Source organism: Aquarana catesbeiana, linkage group LG07, assembly GCF_042186555.1.
Source record: "Aquarana catesbeiana isolate 2022-GZ linkage group LG07, ASM4218655v1, whole genome shotgun sequence".
Classification (NCBI taxonomy): Eukaryota; Metazoa; Chordata; class Amphibia; order Anura; family Ranidae; genus Aquarana; species Aquarana catesbeiana.
The window spans coordinates 78,831,206-78,850,471 of record NC_133330.1 but is presented as its reverse complement, the minus strand read 5'-3'; the positions used below and the strand labels follow the sequence as shown (position 1 = coordinate 78,850,471).

Here is a 19,266-nt window from a genome sequence, read left to right as displayed (position 1 = left end):
GTAGGGACTGATGTGAATGTACAATGTATGTGTAAAGCGCTGCGTAAATTGATGGCGCTATATAAGTAACTGAAATAAATAAATAAATAAAAATTTCAGATTGCATAAAAGCCCTGGGTGTGAGGACCACATTAAATGGCCTGGCGAGCTGGATTCAGTGCATGTCTGTGCCTGCAAATTATACAGGTAGGCAGGCACAATATGACAGGAAGATTTAAAGAACTACTACAGCCCTCCACAGCGCCATGGTAGTTCATTAAAAAAAACTACAAGCTGACAGCTGCAAAGGCTGTCGGGACTTGTAGTTTTCCATTCACAGAGGACTGTGAATGACTAACACGGAGCCTGCTGTCAGAGCGGGGGAACAGGGGCTGGTCTGTTCGTAACATGTTACACCCTGAATATGGGTGTAACGTAACATTTTACGAAAGGTGAATTTATCCTTTAAATACAGGCATGATTCTGTGATGGACATCATTGCATGGGCTCAGGAATACTTCAAAAAATCACTGTGTGTGAACACAGATTGCCGTATCATCAAAAAAGTTAAACCTCTATCATGCAAAGAGGAAGCCATATCTGAATATGATCCAGAAACACCGCTGTCTTCTCTGGGAAAATCTGACATTCTTCTAGCAACTATGGACATCCTGCATCCTGCAGACTAATGAGGAGAGAGACCTTCTAGCTTGTTATCAGTGCTCGGATAAAAAGCCTGCATCTCTGGTGGTATGGGGATTCCTTAGTGCATATGGAAGGGGCAGTTAACATATCTGGTTAATCGCTAAAGATATATCCAGGTTTTAGAGCAGAATATACTTCTATCCAGGTGATGTCTTGAGGGAAGGCCTTGCATATTTCAGCAGGACCACATTAACCACATACTTCATCTACTCTATGACAACAGCATGGCTTTATAGTAGAAGAGTCTGGGTGCTTAACTGGCCTGGCTGAAGTCCAGACCTTTCACCGATTGAAAATATTTGATACATCTTAAAACAAAACACAATGACAAAGATGACACAGGATAGAGAATCCTTTATCAAGCAAGAATGGGACAACATTTTTCTCCCAAAACTACAGCAGCTGGTCTCCCCAGTTCCCAGACATTTGCAGAGTGTTGTTAAAATTAGAGGGGATGCTACACCATGGTAAACATGTCCCTGTCCCAACTTTTTTGTGTTGCTGCTATCAGTTTTAAAATTACAATTTTTTTTTGTTCTTTTGCAAATAATTGCATTCTGTTATTATGTATATTTTACACAGCTTCCCAACTTTTTTGGAATTAGGGTTGTGTTTTATACTTCTAGATATTACACATTTTCCAGTACAATGACTATAATTCACTGACCGGCCTGGGAGGATGGTAATGTATGGGATAATTATAAAAAAAAAGGCTGTTACCTAAAAAAATAGCAAATATTTCTAGGCTTAAAATATTGTGCTCTTGCAAAATTTAAAAAAAAAGAAAATATTGTAAGCGCTATAGGTTCAAATCAGAAAGCTATACCATCAGCATAAAGATCTAACAGTTACTTTTTTGAAAATAAAGGTCCATATCAAAAGTGATAGCTTTGTAAATTAAGCTTCATGTCATGAAAGTTTGTCTCTCTGTATCTCTTAGGTTGGGTTTACACATCTGCAGTGCAAACCATTCATTTAAATTAGCTGCCAACACCAAAAAGGTGCATGTACTATTTTTAACTCAGGGAACCACACTGTACAGTTGTGCATTACTGTATGCTGTGTTGCCCTGCGATACTCATTTCTTAGCAAAGGGTGTTGGGGTTCCATTAAAAATGAATAGAAGTACAGCAAAGTGCAGGTTTTCACACATTTCTGCATCACAACAATGTGAACCAAGTCTAATGCTGCGTACATACGAGCGGACTTTACGGCAGACTTTGCCCGGCGGACTTTTCGACGGACTTTATGACGGACTTTCCGAATGAACGGACTTGCCTACACACAATCCACCAAAGTCCGTTAAATTTGTACATGATGACGTATGACCGGGCTAAAACAAGGAAGTTCATAGCCAGTAGCCAATAGCTGCCCTAGCGTGGCTTTTTGTCCGTTGAACTAGCATCCAGACGAGCGGACTTTTCGACCGGACTCGAGTTCGACAGACAGATTTAAAACATGTTTCAAATCTAAGTCCGTCCAACTTTTGAGAAAACAAAGTCTGCTGGAGCCCACACACGATCGAATTGTCCGACGAAATCCCGTCCGCAGGGCAAAGTCTGCCGTAAAGTCCGCTCGTGTGTACGCGGTATTACTGTTAGGACTGTGAGGACTTTTTATCTTGTACATGGGTGGCGTGTAGCTTAACTGCATAAAACAATTAAAGTACACCTGTCATGGGAGAAACACATGGGAGATTCCTTCTGAATTGCTTGATACTTAGCTTAACCTCTTCAGCTCTGGAAGGTTTTACCCACTTCCTGACCAGGCCATTTTTTGCGATACAGCACTGCTTTGCTTTAACTGACAATTGCGCGGCTGTTCGACGCTGTACCCAAACAAAATTAATGTATTTTTTTCCCACAAAGAGAGCTTTCTTTTGGTGATATTTAATCACCTCTGCATTTTTGTTTTTTTAGCTATAAACAAAAGACTGACTATTTAAAAAATATATATATATTATATAAAAAATATTGCATTCTGCTACATATTTTTGGTAAAAAGGCTTAAAGGACTCCCTGTTGCAGTAAATGTACGTGGGGCGGTCCTTAAGTGGTTAACTAACAACAATACTTATGAGTGTCTATGAGTGTCTTTTTAAAGATATATTGCAGTGCTCATGTGTAGAGGGATGAGGATGCTGTATACTCCTAAACACAAGCAGGCATTAGAGGACAGATTCTCATGTAAAGTCCTTCAGTAGCAGCCTTAACCACCTCAATACAGGGCACTTAAACCCCCTTCCTGCCCAGACCAATTTTCAGCTTTTGGTGCTCTCACACTTTGAATGACTATTACTCAGTCATGCAACACTGTACCCAAATGAAATTTGTGTCCTTTTTTTCACACAAATAGAGCTTTCTTTTGGTGGTATTTAATCACTAATGGGTTTTTTATTTTTTGTGCTATAAATAAAAAAAGACCGTAAATTTTGTGAAAAATTGCCTTTTTCTTTGTTTTTGTCATAAAATTTAGCAAATTAGTAATTTTTCTTCATAAATTTTGGCCACAATTTATACTGCTATATATCTTTGGTAAAAATAACCCAAATTAGTGTATATTATTTGGTCTTTGTGAAAGTTATAGAGTCTACAAACTATGGTGCCAATCACTGAAAATTGAAAACATCTGATCAGGCCTTCAGTACATCAGGTGAATCTCATTTCTTGAGGTACTAACAAGTGAGAAAAGTACAAATACCCCCCAAATGACCCCTTTTTAGAAAGTAGACATTCCAAGGTATTAAGTAAGTAGCATGGTGAGTTTTTTTAAGGTGTAATTTTTTCCCACAATTCTTTGCAAAATGAAGATTTTTTTTTTTTTTTTTTTTTTTTTTCAAAATTTTCATATTAACTGGTTATTTCTCTCACAGAGCATATGCATACAACAAATTACACCCCAAAATACATTCTGCTACTCCTCCTGAGTATGGCGATACCACATGTGTGGGACTTTTACACAGCCTGGCCACATACAAAGGCCCAACATTGAAGTAGCACCATCAGGCGATCTACGAGCATAAATTGCACATCTCATTTCTCAACCACCTATTACACTTTTGAAGGCCCTGGAGCACCAGGACAAAGGAATTGCCCACAAAATGACCCCATTTTGGAAAGCAAACACCCCAATGTATAATCTATGAGGCATAATGAGTCTTTTGAACGGTTATTTTTTTACCAGATGTTTTTGGAAAATGTGGAAAAAAAATGAAAACGCATTTTTTTTTACACAAAGTTGTCCATTTATAAGATATTTCCAACACATAGCAAATACATAGCAAAAATGACACCCCAAAATACATTCTGCTACTCCTCCTGAGTATGGCGATACCACATGTGTGGGACTTTTACACAGCCTGGCCACATACAAAGGCCCAACACTGAAGTCGCACCATCAGGCGATCAACGAGCATAAATTGCACATCTCATTTCTCAACCACCTATTACACTTTTGAAGGCCCTGGAGCACCAGGACAAAGGAATTGCCCACAAAATGACCCCATTTTGGAAAGCAAACACCCCAATGTATAATCTATGAGGCATAATGAGTCTTTTGAACGGTTATTTTTTTACCAGATGTTTTTGGAAAATGTGGAAAAAAAATGAAAACGCATTTTTTTTACACAAAGTTGTCCATTTATAAGATATTTCCAACACATAGCAAATACATAGCAAAAATGACACCCCAAAATACATTCTGCTACTCCTCCTGAGTATGGCGATACCACATGTGTGGGACTTTTACACAGCCTGGCCACATACAAAGGCCCAACATTGAAGTCGCACCATCAGGCGATCTACGAGCATAAATTGCACATCTCATTTCTCAACCACCTATTACAATTTTGAAGGCCCTGGAGCACCAGGACAAAGGAATTGCCCACAAAATGACCCCATTTTGGAAAGCAAACACCCCAATGTATAATCTATGAGGCATAATGAGTCTTTTGAACGGTTATTTTTTTACCAGATGTTTTTGGAAAATGTGGAAAAAAAATGAAAACGCATTTTTTTTACACAAAGTTGTCCATTTATAAGATATTTCCAACACATAGCAAATACATAGCAAAAATGACACCCCAAAATACATTCTGCTACTCCTCCTGAGTATGGCGATACCACATGTGTGGGACTTTTACACAGCCTGGCCACATACAAAGGCCCAACATTGAAGTCGCACCATCAGGCGATCTACGAGCATAAATTGCACATCTCATTTCTCAACCACCTATTACACTTTTGAAGGCCTTGGAGCACCAGGACAAAGGAATTGCCCACAAAATGACCCCATTTTGGAAAGCAAACACCCCAATGTATAATCTATGAGGCATAATGAGTCTTTTGAATGGTTATTTTTTTACCAGATGTTTTTGGAAAATGTGGAAAAAAAATGAAAACGCATTTTTTTTACACAAAGTTGTCCATTTATAAGATATTTCCAACACATAGCAAATACATAGCAAAAATGACACCCCAAAATACATTCTGCTACTCCTCCTGAGTATGGCGATACCACATGTGCGGGACTTTTACACAGCCTGGCCACATACAAAGGCCCAACATTGAAGTAGCACCATCAGGCGATCTACGAGCATAAATTGCACATCTCATTTCTCAACCACCTATTACAATTTTGAAGGCCCTGGAGCACCAGGACAAAGGAATTGCCCACAAAATGACCCCATTTTGGAAAGCAAACACCCCAATGTATAATCTATGAGGCATAATGAGTCTTTTGAACGGTTATTTTTTTACCAGATGTTTTTGGAAAATGTGGAAAAAAAATGAAAACGCATTTTTTTTTACACAAAGTTGTCCATTTATAAGATATTTCCAACACATAGCAAATACATAGCAAAAATGACACCCCAAAATACATTCTGCTACTCCTCCTGAGTATGGCGATACCACATGTGTGGGACTTTTACACAGCCTGGCCACATACAAAGGCCCAACATTGAAGTAGCACCATCAGGCGATCTACGAGCATAAATTGCACATCTCATTTCTCAACCACCTATTACACTTTTGAAGGCCCTGGAGCACCAGGACAAAGGAATTGCCAACAAAATGACCCCATTTTGGAAAGCAAACACCCCAACGTATAATCTATGAGGCATAATGAGTCTTTTGAACGGTTATTTTTTTTCCAGAAGTTTTTGGAAAATGTGGAAAAAAAATAAAAACACATTTTTTTTACACAAAGTTGTCCATTTTATAAGATATTTCCAACACATAGCAAAAATGACACCCCAAAATACATTCTGCTACTCCCCCTGAGTATGGGGATACCACATGTGTGAGACTTACACAGCTTGGCCACATACAGTGGCCCAACATCCAAGTAGCACCATCAGGCGTTCTAGGAGCATACATTACATAGATAATTTCCTGGCAACCTATCATTTTTGAAGGCCCTTCATATTTCTAACACATAGCATGTACATACCAAGAATTACAATCCAAAATAAATTCTATTGCGGAAAGGATTAAAAAAAAAAAGTATTACCTGTGCTTTTAGTAGTGTCCACAGAAGAGAGCACTGGTCCAGGCAGCAGTCAGGGATGTGCTTAGCGACAGCAATAACTATCCAGGCAGCAGGCAGGAATATTATCTATAGTCGGCACAGCACAGTCCATAGGAATTGTCCAGGCAGAGACAGCCAGCACAGCCATAATATTGGTCCTGGTACACTGTTACCTGCAGACACACATTATTGTACCGCTCTCCAGCCCTTCATAAACATACTGCCTCTTGCTACAGCGAATTATTTGCATAGTCCAGGTAGCAGGCAGATGTGTGGTCCGTTCATGCGGCAGGCAAAGGCATGATGGCAGTAAGTCAGCAGAAGGCTGAGGGCCGCAATCGGGTAAGACCTGTGCACAGGGGCACAGGGGTAGAGGCTTCGACCCACCCAAATCTCTATGAAGCCTCCGGACTCCAGACCCTAATCCGGAAATTACAAAACCGGGAGAAAACAAAAAAAATTGTTATCTCCATCCGGAAAAACTTTTCTGGAGCCCCTCACATATGTGAGACCCCTGTGTACTATAGTAGCAGGGCAACAGATCAGTCCAAGTGGTAGGCAAAAGCATAGTCCATAAAACAAGCCAGGGTCAGTTAACGTGCAAGCAGTCCAAGCGGTAGGCAGAAGAGTAGTCACAAAACAGGCCAGGGTCAGTTCACGAGCAAGCAGTCCAAACGGTGGGCAGAGGCATAGTCAAAACAGGCCAGGGTCAGTTCATGTGGAAGCAGTCCAAACGGTAGGCAGAGGCATAGTCAAAAAGCAGGCCAGGGTCAGTTCACATTGAAGGCAGTGGCATGGTTATTTTGGGGAAGCATGGAAAATGATCAGCGAAAATGGGGAAAATATGGGCTAATAACTTGGGGATGTATGATACAGTTCGAAGCATTCACCAATGCAAAGGCCAGGTTGGGAGGGACACTGGGGACAATAGTAGCTTGTATCTTTTCGAAAACCTCTTCTGCTGCACACACGACATTTTTTTTGCCGTCTTCGGCCTGTTTCCGATGGTGGAATGTTGTACTGGAAGTGGCGTTCATGAAGTCGGCTAACAGCATCAGAACGAGGTAATTCTGGGAGGGGTCTTTGTGGATAGATGAGGGACGTGACTACTTCTTCTATGAATTTTAGGAAGGAGGCGGGGCTTTCTGTGGATTTTGTGTAGATTATGTAGGAATTGTAAATGGCCAAATGGATTAGATATATTGCTACCTTCTTATACCAGAATCGGGACCTCCTTATTGACAAATAGGGCTGAATCATTTGGTCATTGAAATCCACCCCCCCCATGTAGAGATTATAGTCTTGGACACATGTCGGTTTTTCAATGGGACCTCGTCTTCGCTGAACTACAACTGCAGTGTCATCATGAATGGTGGACATCATGTGCACGTTCCTGTTATCCTTCCACCTCAAGGCCAGCACTTCATTACATCTCAGTGTTGCTCTTTCCCCCTTTTTCAGCCTTTTGTTCACAATGGATTGTGGGAAGCCCTTCCTATTTTTTCTTGAAGTTCCGCAGGCCAGGGTTTTTTCAATATAAAGGTGTCTGAAAAGGGGCAGGCTGGTATAAAAGTTGTCCAGGTATATATGATAGCCTTTTTTTAGAAGTGGGTAAGCCAGGTCCCATACAATTTTTCCAGTTGTGCCCATGTAGGCCGGGCACTCAGGGGGCTGGAGCTGGGAATCTCTTCCCTCATATATGCGGAATGCATATAGATATCCCGTGGCTCTCTCACACAGCTTGTAAAATTTGACTCCATATTTGGCTTTTTTGGTAGGAATATACTGTTTTATTCCTAGCCGGCCTGAAAATGGTACCAGGGACTCATCCACACATATAATCTTCTCGGGGACATAAAGTTCTGCAAATCGTTGGGAAAATGAATTTATTAGTGGGCGAATCTTGTACAGCTTATCGGAATTTGGATGATTGCGGGGAGGGCACTGGGTGTTGTCGTTAAAATGAAAGAATCTCATAATCATCTCATATCGGGACCTGGACATAGCGGCAGAATACATGGGCATATGGTGTATGGGGTGGGTGGACCAATAGGTATGTCCTTCATTTTTTTTTGTAAGCCCCATATTTAGGGTGAGGCCCAAAAACAATTTGAACTCCTCCATATTCAAATCTCTCCACTCAAACGGACGGGCATAAGATGATTGGGGGTTGCTGGCAATATACTGCTGGGCATACAAATTTGTCTGGTCGACAATGAACTGCAGCAAAGTGTCGGGCAAAAACAGGTGAAAAAAATTGATCTCTGTAAAATTTTGGGTGTTGGCCTGCACACCTGGCTGTGCTGTGAAAGGGGGAATATTTGGTGATCCCGAGTTGGAAGGCAGCCATGTTGGGTTGGCAAGACCATCTGGCATATAGGTAGCGGCCCTGGCTCTTGGGGGACGTGACACTCCAGTAGTTGGGGGAGTTGAATTTCCTGTGCTGGAACTCAGGTGTGATGTGGCAGCACTGGTACTGGGCATTTGTGCGAGGGGCCTATCTCTGGTGGCAGCACTGGTACTGGGCATTTGTGCGCGGGGCCCATCTCTGGTGGCAGCACTGGTACTGGGCCTTTGTTCCTGGGGCCTATTGCTGGCGGCAGCACTGGTACTGGGCCTTTCTTCCTGGGGCCTATTTCTGGTGGCAGAGCTGGTACTGGGAATATAATCCCGGTTGCTGGCGACTTCCTGGGTTCCAGAGTGTCGTGCCCTTTTAGCAGGGACCCATTCTTCATCCGAACCATTGCTACTCTCGATCGGCTCAAATGCCGAACTTGATTCGGAATCAGAATGGGACTCTGATGAGAGCTCCCCGGTGCTCTCATCAGTCATAGAGAGGATCTGGAACGCCTCCTCACTTGTATATCCTCTTTTGGACATGGCTGTGTGGCGGGTAGCTGTGCGACAGGTGACAGATGGGTGGCAGGTGACGGTCACTGATGGGCTGTGCGATGGGTGGCAGGTGACGTTCACTGAGAGGTGATGGTGTGATGGGCGATGGTCACAGATAGTTGACAGGCGACGGTCACTGATGGGTGACAGGTGCACCGCTGATGGTCACTGATGGGTGACAGGGTACAGTCACTGATGGGTGACGGGTGAGAGGGCACGGTCACTGATGGGTGACAGGCCACGGACAGTGACAGTCACAGATTGTTGACAGGCGACGTCACTGATGGGTGACGGGTGCACCGCTGATGGTCACTGGTGGGTGACGGGTGACAGGGCACGGTCACTGGTGGGTGACGGGTGACAGGGCAGGTCACTGATGGGTGACGGATGACAGGGCAGGTCACTGATGGGTGACGGGTGACAGGGCAGGTCACTGATGGGTGACGGATGACAGGGCAGGTCACTGATGGGTGACGGGTGACAGGGCAGGTCACTGATGGGTGACGGATGACAGGGCAGGTCACTGATGGGTGACGGGTGACAGGGCAGGTCACTGATGGGTGACGGGTGACAGGGCACGGTCACTGGTGGGTGACAGGGCACCGCTGATGGTCACTAATGGCAGTCTCTATGTGACAGGTGCACTTTTTATGGGGTGACTGTTGGGTGACAGATGACAATTGGGGGGGGCGATGGGACAGAAGTGGTGTTGGTGCAGACACTACAAATACAAAGATCTGTAACTCACTGCTCCTGGCTCTTCTCTCCTCACACTGGAAACGGTGTGTGAGGAGAGAAGGGCTAGTAACAGCTAGTGACAGGTCTTTGTTTACACTTAGTGATCGGCTGTGAATGGATCACAGCCGATCACATGGTACACAGTACTGGCCAATGGATGTAAACTATCGTCGGTGACGAGCAGTGTTCCCGGGGAACACGCCGCCACCGACGTGCACGCGCAGCGCGCTCACGATCGCGCGCATGCGCCGTGCAATGCGGGATGTACCATTAGTGATCGGCCGTGACTTCATCACGGCCGATCACGTGGTAAACAGCCATGCGCAGTGGCTGTTCACCCCTGTCGGTGACGAGCGGTGTCTCGGTGACACGCCGCCACCGACAGTACAGGGCTGCGCGCTCACGATCGCGCGCATGCCCTGTTTAAACGGTGGACGTCATATGACGTCCACTCAGAACAATAGGCTTACCGTCCGGCCGTCATATGACGGTGGGCGGTAGGCTAGCGGTTAAAGTGGTTGTAAAGGCAAGAGGTTCTTTTGCCTTAATTCATTCTCTTCCTTCATATGAATGCACACAGCCCAGCTCAGGAGCAAGCCCACATGAGGGCCCTGATAGCACACAGCTTGCTATGGGGACACTTGGAAGAGAGAAGGAGCCAAGAGCGCTGGTGGAGGATGCCAGAAAATGATTTTCGGGACCTCTCTGTGCAATACCATTGCACAGAGCAGGAACGTATAATATGTTTATTATTTTAATTAAAAAAACTGAAGGTTTACAATCACTTTGGGTATTGCTGGAGGTGGGGGGCTGCCAGCTAGTCTAAGACTCTGTAAAAGCAGTCACAGTCCTTGAAGAAACCTCTGGTATCTGATCCTGAAAGCACAAGCACCCCAGAGCTCTAGGCAAGGTTCTACTCACAATGTCCAGAGACAGCTCCCCAGCTAACTTTCCTGTGAAAGGGTTCCCTTTTCCAGCTGAACTTTATAGGCAGTGTCTTCCAGCAGATTTCCGTAAATCCAAGTTTCTTCAAGGCTCTCAGCCAAGTGCATGCTGTGGACTCCCAGCAACAGATCTGAGGCCCCTGTGTGCATGCTACACAGACCTAAGCATTCTGATATTCATTTGGTGCATACTTGGAGGGGCAGCTGGATATTGAAGGGTTTCCCTTACCTGTACAGAGGCTGCCAGCCCAGGTGCCAGTTCCAGAACACACTGACAAAATTCCAGCACCATCTATGAGTGTCTTTTTAAAGATGTATTGCAGTGCTCATGTGTAGAGGGATGAGGGTGCTGTATACTCCTAAACACAAGCAGGCATTAGAGGACAGATTCTCATGTAAAGATGCCAGAGCTCTAGGCAAGGTTCTACTCACAATGTCCAGAGACAGCTCCCCAACCAACTTTCCTGTGAAAGGGTTCCCTTTTCCAGCTGAACTTTATAGGCAGTGTCTTCCAGCAGATTTCCGTAAATCCAAGTTTCTTCAAGGCTCTCAGCCAAGTGCATGCTGTGGACTCCCAGCAACAGATCTGAGGCCCCCAGGAGAACAACCCTCCCAAATCCTTATTTTCTCCCCATCCACACCTTAGGAGCACCCCCCCCCCCCTTTCCCCAAGGATTGTCTGATGTCAGATAATCTTCATATACCAGTGGCTAACCCTTCTACTATATCTCTACCCTATTTCTGGGAGCTTGTTCAAGAGGCAGACATGGGGAAATCAACTACTAGTTTCCTATGATTACGTTCCAGGGCAGAGCGAAAAGTGTTGGGGTGTGGCCTGGTTGGAGCCCTGGCTGAGATTGCCACGTGCTCCTTTACAGAGGATTTGCAGAAATGTGCGGTTTATGGGATACTTTCCTTGCAACATGGCAATCAACTATTAGTCTTAGGGAGACCTGCACAGACCTACAAAATAAACTGCTATGCTACTCAGCTGATTACAGCAGAGCCAAAAACTAAATCCTGCCTAGGATAGGGGCTACATCTACCACCCCACCCCTTAAAAATTGGCCTTGTCCTCATAGGCCAGGAAAACTGCCAAAAATTTGCACTTCGTCCTAAGAGATGAGTTTTCTGCTTAACAGTGGATGGTTAAGGGTAAAAAAGGTAAACGGCAACAGTATAACAAAGTGAATAGAGGTTTTTTTTATATATATAAATGTTAACATTTAGAATACATAGAGCAAAGTGCCACATCTATATTCATTTGGGGGTAATAACTCCAAGTACTGAAGCCATGACATCATCATGACTACTAGGCACCTAGCATTTTCAGATGGAAAGGTCAGAAGTGGCAACCTCCATATCTCTGTCATAACAGGTTTCATGATAGGAACGATGTCTTAAACTATATACACTTCACATAAAAAGAAAGCAATGTTTTGGAGCCATAAAAGACCCTGTCATCAGGATTACAGTATATATAGTATATCCTTACGAAAGGCAGGGATGCTTAAAACTGATGCTGTGTTCTGTATTACTGAATGAGTAATAAAAATAAGCTGCCTGTGCGGCAATACCTCTTTTTATGTCACTGATGCTTGATGAAAGAGTCTTTAAATAGCTCAAAAGTAGCGATCTGGTCTGCCAGTGACGCAATCCTTATTACGGACTCGATCACAACAGCACCATCCATTGTGGTCATTGCAGCAGCCTGTGATCCCAGGTGATAAGATGGGTGCTCAATTTGATGTAGTGTTGTTTTTCTGTAAGGTCCTATAAAAAATGCTTAACACTGTATTTTCATGGTACTTTCTCGATTTTGTGCTTTATTATCAAACAAAAACTGTCCTATTGTGTCTAGGTCATTTCGGCCAGATTTTGTCTTCATCCGACAACATTCTTTTAGCATGGCAGAAAATGAAGACTTCCGCAACCTTATTATTGGCATGCAGTATGCTGGTATCCCCAGTGTCAACTCTCTGGAGTCAATTTATAACTTCTGTGATAAGCCATGGGTGGTAAGTACTGAGAAAATGGGTCTTCTTATTGTGCATTTGTGTTTTAGATGTCAACACTGATATGCCATGTGTGTATGAAACTAACATTAAATATCCATTGCTGCAGGACATTTAAATGGGCAGTCCAATCAGAAGATAATTATTTGAAAAGTCTGGTGAATTGAATGGCTGATTTTTTTTATATAGATAGTAAAAATTATGTAAAAATATATCAAATAATATGAAATATATAAAATAATATAAAATAAAATAAAAAAGTTCTATATATTTGTTCTTTTATTGCATAGTTCTTTATTTTTTAAAAATACCTAAGGGTCTGTGTCAACAAGCATTAGGCTTGTGTTGATTACATCAGTTTGACAGGTTCAGATAATCCTAGGATCATTCAGAATTCATTGACAGATGCAGCTGACCTCTTTTTAACCTGCATTTGGCTTGCTTCAAAGGTTTTGCATCACTTTAGACTTGTATGGGGATGCAAAACCCACCTAAAGCAAACAAAAGCCCATTGACTCAGTCCCTAAACTTTGTAGTTAGCCTTCAAACAAAATCTAAAAAGCTGAAAATAGCATGTGCTGCTTTGCCCTAACAGAGCAAAAACAGCATATTTTAACCACTTCATCCCAGAAGAATTTACCCCCTTCCTGACCAGGCCATTTTTTGCAATACTGCACTGCGTCACTTTAACTGACAATTGTACGGTTGTGCGATGCTGTACCCAGACAAAATTGATGTCCTTTTTATCCCACAAGTAGAGTTTTCTTTTGGAGGTATTTAATCACCTCTGCGGTTTTTAGATTTTGCGCTGTAAACAAAAAAGTGCGCCAATTTTGAAAAAAAAAAAACACTATTTTTTACTTTTTGCTATAATAAATATCCCCAATTTAAAAAAAAAAATTAACAAATTTTGAACTCAGTTTAGGTCGATATGTATTCTCCTACATATTTTTGGTAAAAAAAATCGCAATAAGCGTATATTGATTGGTTTGTGCAAAAGTTATAGTGCCTACAAAATAGGTTATTGATTTATGGCATTTTTTACATTTATTTATTTATTTTTACTAGTAATGGTAGCGATCTGAGATTTTTACCGGGGACTGCGACATTGCGGAGGACAGATCGGACACGCTTGACACTTTTTTGAAACCAGTGACATTTATACAGCGATCAGTGCTATAAATAGCCACTGATTACTGTATAAATGTAACTGGCAGGGAAGGGGTTAAATTTGTTCCCTCACTGTGTGTTCTAACTGTGGTAGGATGGGACTGACTGGGGGAGGAGACCGATCTGTGTTCCTATATACTATGAACACAGGAGCTGTCTCTCCCCTGACAGAATGTGGGTTTATGTGTTTACACAGACAGATCCACGTTCCTGCTCTGTCAGGAGCGATCGCTGGTGCCCGGCGGACATTGCGGCCACCGGGCATACGCATCGGCTCCTCAGTGATGCGGTGGGCGCGCGCGCGCCCCCTATACCGGCGGGAAGCGGAGGATGTCATATAACGCCCGCCCAGGGAATGAAGTGGTTAACTTAACACATTGAGCAGGATAAATAAACATTCCCCAGTAAACTATTTGTTAAAATTCTTACCCCAGCTCTTGGAGTTTTTCAACTTTCAAAGTTGCAGAGTCCTACTCTGTCATTGCTGTTTCCCTGAAATTCTGGTCTTCACTGGAAACAGTTAACAGTGAACAATGCAACCTGGAGTCAATCTGTTAGCTTGGAGAGGGGAGGAGGAAGGAGTAGCCTTGCCATACTAGGCTATGAGGCTGTGTGATTCTATTGATGCACACAGTGTAGGGTGACACAACTCCAGTTCCTGCATGCAAGGGTGGCTCCATAGGATGCTGCAAAAGAAAGGAGCCTCCCTGAAACAGGACACCTGGGGCAGTGATCATGACACCAGCTTGATCAGGAACATAATCAAGGATTATAAGATAAAGAAACTGCATATTCAGTAAGTGATTAAATCAGCTGCTAAAAGTGCTTAAAATTGAGAGTTTAATATCACTTTAAGGCAGTCCAGGCAAAGTGATTGGGCTGCCCCAATGCAGCACACCTTAACATTTAAGATGCATTGCGTTAATGTTCTTGTGTTAATGCAACACATAATGTGAATCCAGCCTAAATGTATTTTTTTAATGCAACTAGTGTAAATACCTGAATTTTTATGTTAATATCAGCCATTTTATACCCCTTTAAAGTAGCACTGGGAGAGGGAAGATAAGCTAAGCCAGAAAGGTTTGTTCTGCAGGCTTGTCTGGAGCACAACACTGACTGCATAGAATAAAAATGCAAAATGTAGTTCCCTTTTATGTATTTTAGCTGTGTATATAGCTGCTAGCCTGGAGCTCAGTTTTAAAGAAAAGGTATCATACCTCTTCATGTCTCCTTCCTTCCCTTTGTTCCAGTGCTGCAGCCAACGGCAGTCTCTTTAGCATTCAACACTTCTGGAAATGTTGTCTGCCAGTGTCCCCCACTCCATGCTGGTACCGTCCTCCAACCCCAATGTCACTTTTGAGTCCTGTACTAACATAGGGGTCAGAAGATGAAACTAGTGTGCAGTGGGGGACACAGGAATGCAATTCAAGGAGTGTTGAAGGCCAAAGAGGCTGCCTGATATGCATCTGCATTTGTTTCTAAACTATTGTGCAGGATTGTTTTTTTTTTCCATATTATAAATTATTAATTTATTCTAACAATATTTAAATTATATGTTGCAGTTTGCCCAATTGATAGCTGCTTATAAAACAATGGGAGCTGAAAAATTTCCATTAATTGATCAGACATACTATCCCAACCACAAGGAAATGGTATGTGTTAAGGCAGTTTCTACATTATGTGTCATTGATAATATTTAATATGTGTAATGAGCCATGTTGTCATCATCTAGTAGTAGTATATACATAGATCTATATATAGATCTCTCTCTCTCTCTCTCTCTCTCTCTCTCTCTCTCTCTCTCTCTCTCTATATATATATATATATATATATATATATATATATATATATATATAATTACATAGTTAATCAGGTTAAAAAAGACACAAGTCCATCTAGTTCAACCATAAAAATAAATAAAAAATAATATCATACAATCCTATTCCCACAGTTGATCCAGATGAAGGCGAAAAACCCCAGCAAAGCATGATCCAATTTGCTACAGCAGGGGAAAAAATCCTTCCTGATCCCAGAGAGGCAATCAGATTTTCCCTGGATCAACTTTACCTATAAATGTTAGTACCCAGTTATATTATGTACATTTAGGAAAGAATCCAGGCCTTTCTTAAAGCAATCTACTGAGCTGGCCAGAACCACCTCTGGCGGGAGTCTATTCAACATTTTCACAGCTCTTACTGTGAAGAGACCTTTTTCGTGTTTGCAGATGAAATTTCTTTTCCTCTAGGCGTGTCCTCTGTGTTGACCATAAAATGAATAACTCAACACCAAGTTCACTATATGGACCCCTTATATATTTGTACATTTGTACAGGGGCAAAATTATATCTCTCTCTGGAGTCCATACCTCTCTTAATACAAGAAATGACTTTGCTCACTTTGGAAACCGCAGCTTGGCATTGCATGTTATTACTGAGCTTATGATCTACCAAAACGCCCAGATCCTTCTTCACTATGTTTTCCCCCAGTTGTACTCCCCTTAGTATGTATGATGCATGCATATTCTTAGCCCCCAAGTGCATAACTTTACACTTATCAACATTAAACCTCATCTGCCACATGGTTGCCCAAATAGACAGTGCATTGAGGTCGGCTTGTCAATTGGAGACATCCTGTAAGGACGTTATTCCACTGCATAGCTAGGTGTCATCTGCAAAGACTGAAATGGTACTTTTAATCCCAGACCCTTTATCATTTATAAAGATATTAAAAAGTAAGGGTCCCAACACTGAACCTTGGGGTACACCACTAATAACCTCAAACCATTCAGAGTAAGAATCATTAACCACTACTCTCTGAATTCTGTCTTTTAGCCAGTTTTCTATCCATTTACAAACTGATATTTCCAAGCTTGTAGACTTTACCGTACACATGAGCCACGTGTGCGGAACTGTATCGAACGCTTTTGCAAAATCCAAGTATACCAGGTGCACCACCACCCCACTGTCCAAGGTTTTACTTACCTCCTCATAAAAAGAAATCAGATTTGTTTGACAACTTCAATCTTTCATGAATCCATGCTGTCTGTTGCTTAAAATATTTTTTTCCAGCAAGAACTCGTCTATGTGGTCTTTTATTAAACTCTCCAGTATCTTCCAACCTATAGAAGTTAAACTAACAGGTCTATAGTTACTTGGTAAAGACTTTGTTCCCTTTTTAAATATAGGCACCACATTGGCCCTGCGCCAATCCAGTGGTACTATTCCTGTCATTTTAGTCCCTAAAAATTAGGTACAATGGCTTTGAAATGACAGAGCTCAATTCTTTTAGGATCTGTGGGTGGATACCATCTGGTCCAGGTGCTTTATCCACCTTTATTCTGTCTAAATATTTCTGGACTATATCACTTTTGAGCCATTGTGGATCATTTGGGGCTGTGTCAATACCACCCCCATTATGGACATGAGCTCCCTATGCTCTTTTGTATACACAGAGCTGAAGAATGTATTTAATAAATTTGCCTTCTCTTTGTCCCTAGTGACCCACTCTAGATTATTTTGTAAAGGGCCTACATGCTCAGACCTAACCTATTTACTATTAATATATTTGAAGAATTTTTTGGGGTTTGTATATATACGTGAGCTGTGGTGTATTGCAATTCATTACACTATTAAGCTGCCAATATAACTTTCATTCTGATTGTAAAGTCTTTTTTAGATTTAACTCAACTACAGTATGTAATGTGAGGGCACAGCTAAACAATTTGTTCAGCTTGTATTCTGCTATATTGCTGTTGGTACACCAAAAGAGGATTGTACAATCAGTTTGTACAATTCAGTCAACTTTACATGTGCTAATGAGTGTGGATGTGAATTATCCTTAACTAAATAATGACATATACCCTACATTGGTAGCCATGATGTCTATGTAAAACAAAATTTTGACTTCTTACAAAATAAAATAGCCATGTTTTAACCTAAAGGACAACTGTTTTTAGTACAGATGCTCATTAATCAACCCCATCCTATTGAGTGCAGCCGGTCTGGGAATATACTTACTTTTCTTCCTGTTTCAGCAAACTTTACTGATCTAGCGATCTAGAATTAGTTAAGGGGCAGCTGTACTAAAAGTACAGTTGTGATTTAAAGCTGTTGTCCAGAATACATTTTGTTTGTTTTAATTGCCCCAAGCTACTTGTCATTGTTGTAGCAGCATTACCTTCTTGATGCTTTCCACCCAATATTTCTGCAGGGTGTGCCTATGTGACCTAGCCCTTCAGATGCATCTCTTGGAACAGATAGATCTTAGGGCTTGGAGGTCACTCAGTCATAGGAAACAATTGAGGGCCCCTCTTGCAGGAGATGGGCTTTAAATTAAACATATTTCACATGGAGTCAAGTGATTTTTATTGTAGCACTTGACATATTATACAATACTTTGGAATGTAATATCGTTATACATATAGGGTAAATACATCATTTATAATGTAGTATGGAGAGCTGGGGAGGGTTTATAATGAATTTTATGTCACTACATAGAAGGAAAAATGATTATGCAGAACCGCCTGTACAGTGAACTATACATAATACGGAATATAGTGATGATTGCCTAACAAATATACATATGCTGTCATAAACAGACTAAACCATGAAGTGTTCAATGGTATACTTATAAATACAAAGCTGTATGGCATGTAATCAGCTTAGAGAACATTGGCAGAAAATAAAAGTGATTGTAGATGAAGACCATGGCACAGCACATTATTTTAATGTAAGATAACAGTGAGAACATAAAAACATTCAACGTAACATGCATACAATGGCATACCATGTAAGCAAACAACAAGTAAATAAATAAAGGTTGTGGCATAAAAGCAGCCTTATTATCTTACCTTCATATTATATTATATATCATCAAGTCCTTGTTTATTATCTTCTAAGTCTTCTTCCTCATTTTCACCCTACATTAATTCCTTGACTCTCCAAAACATTTTTTCCATTTCCTCCTGCAAACTTCTAATTCCACATCTGCTTATCTTTGTTGCCCTTAATGACTACCTCTGGTCCTTTATTTTTAGTTTTGAATGGGGTGGGGAAGAGTTAAAATGTCTGACAGGTGCTTCTGGCCCCTGTAGGGAGACTTTCCCCCACCTTCTGCACCTGTGATGCCCTCTAAAAAGGAGGAAAGAGTCATCGAGGAAGGTAGAGACAGCGATACAGTGGCAGAGGTTTTAACCTTTCCCATCTTTACTTATGATGGGGTTTTGTTTTTGTCTGTGTCCCCATTATAGACATTTGTCATCATTTCCTGTGCTGACAGGGAACTGTTGGTAAAGCA

The 19,266-nt window shown here is 41.8% G+C and overlaps 1 protein-coding gene across 1 annotated transcript in view; it reads left to right on the top strand.

Annotated features, from left to right (window-relative positions):
• The window catches only part of SYN2 (synapsin II), a 446,027-nt gene that overhangs the window by 252,566 nt on the left and 174,195 nt on the right, over positions 1-19,266 (top strand). Inside the window, exons 4-5 of the mRNA XM_073592359.1 lie at positions 12,649-12,805; positions 15,535-15,624. Coding sequence (XP_073448460.1) covers positions 12,649-12,805; positions 15,535-15,624 — 247 coding nt within the window. The remainder of the gene's footprint in view (positions 1-12,648; positions 12,806-15,534; positions 15,625-19,266) is intronic.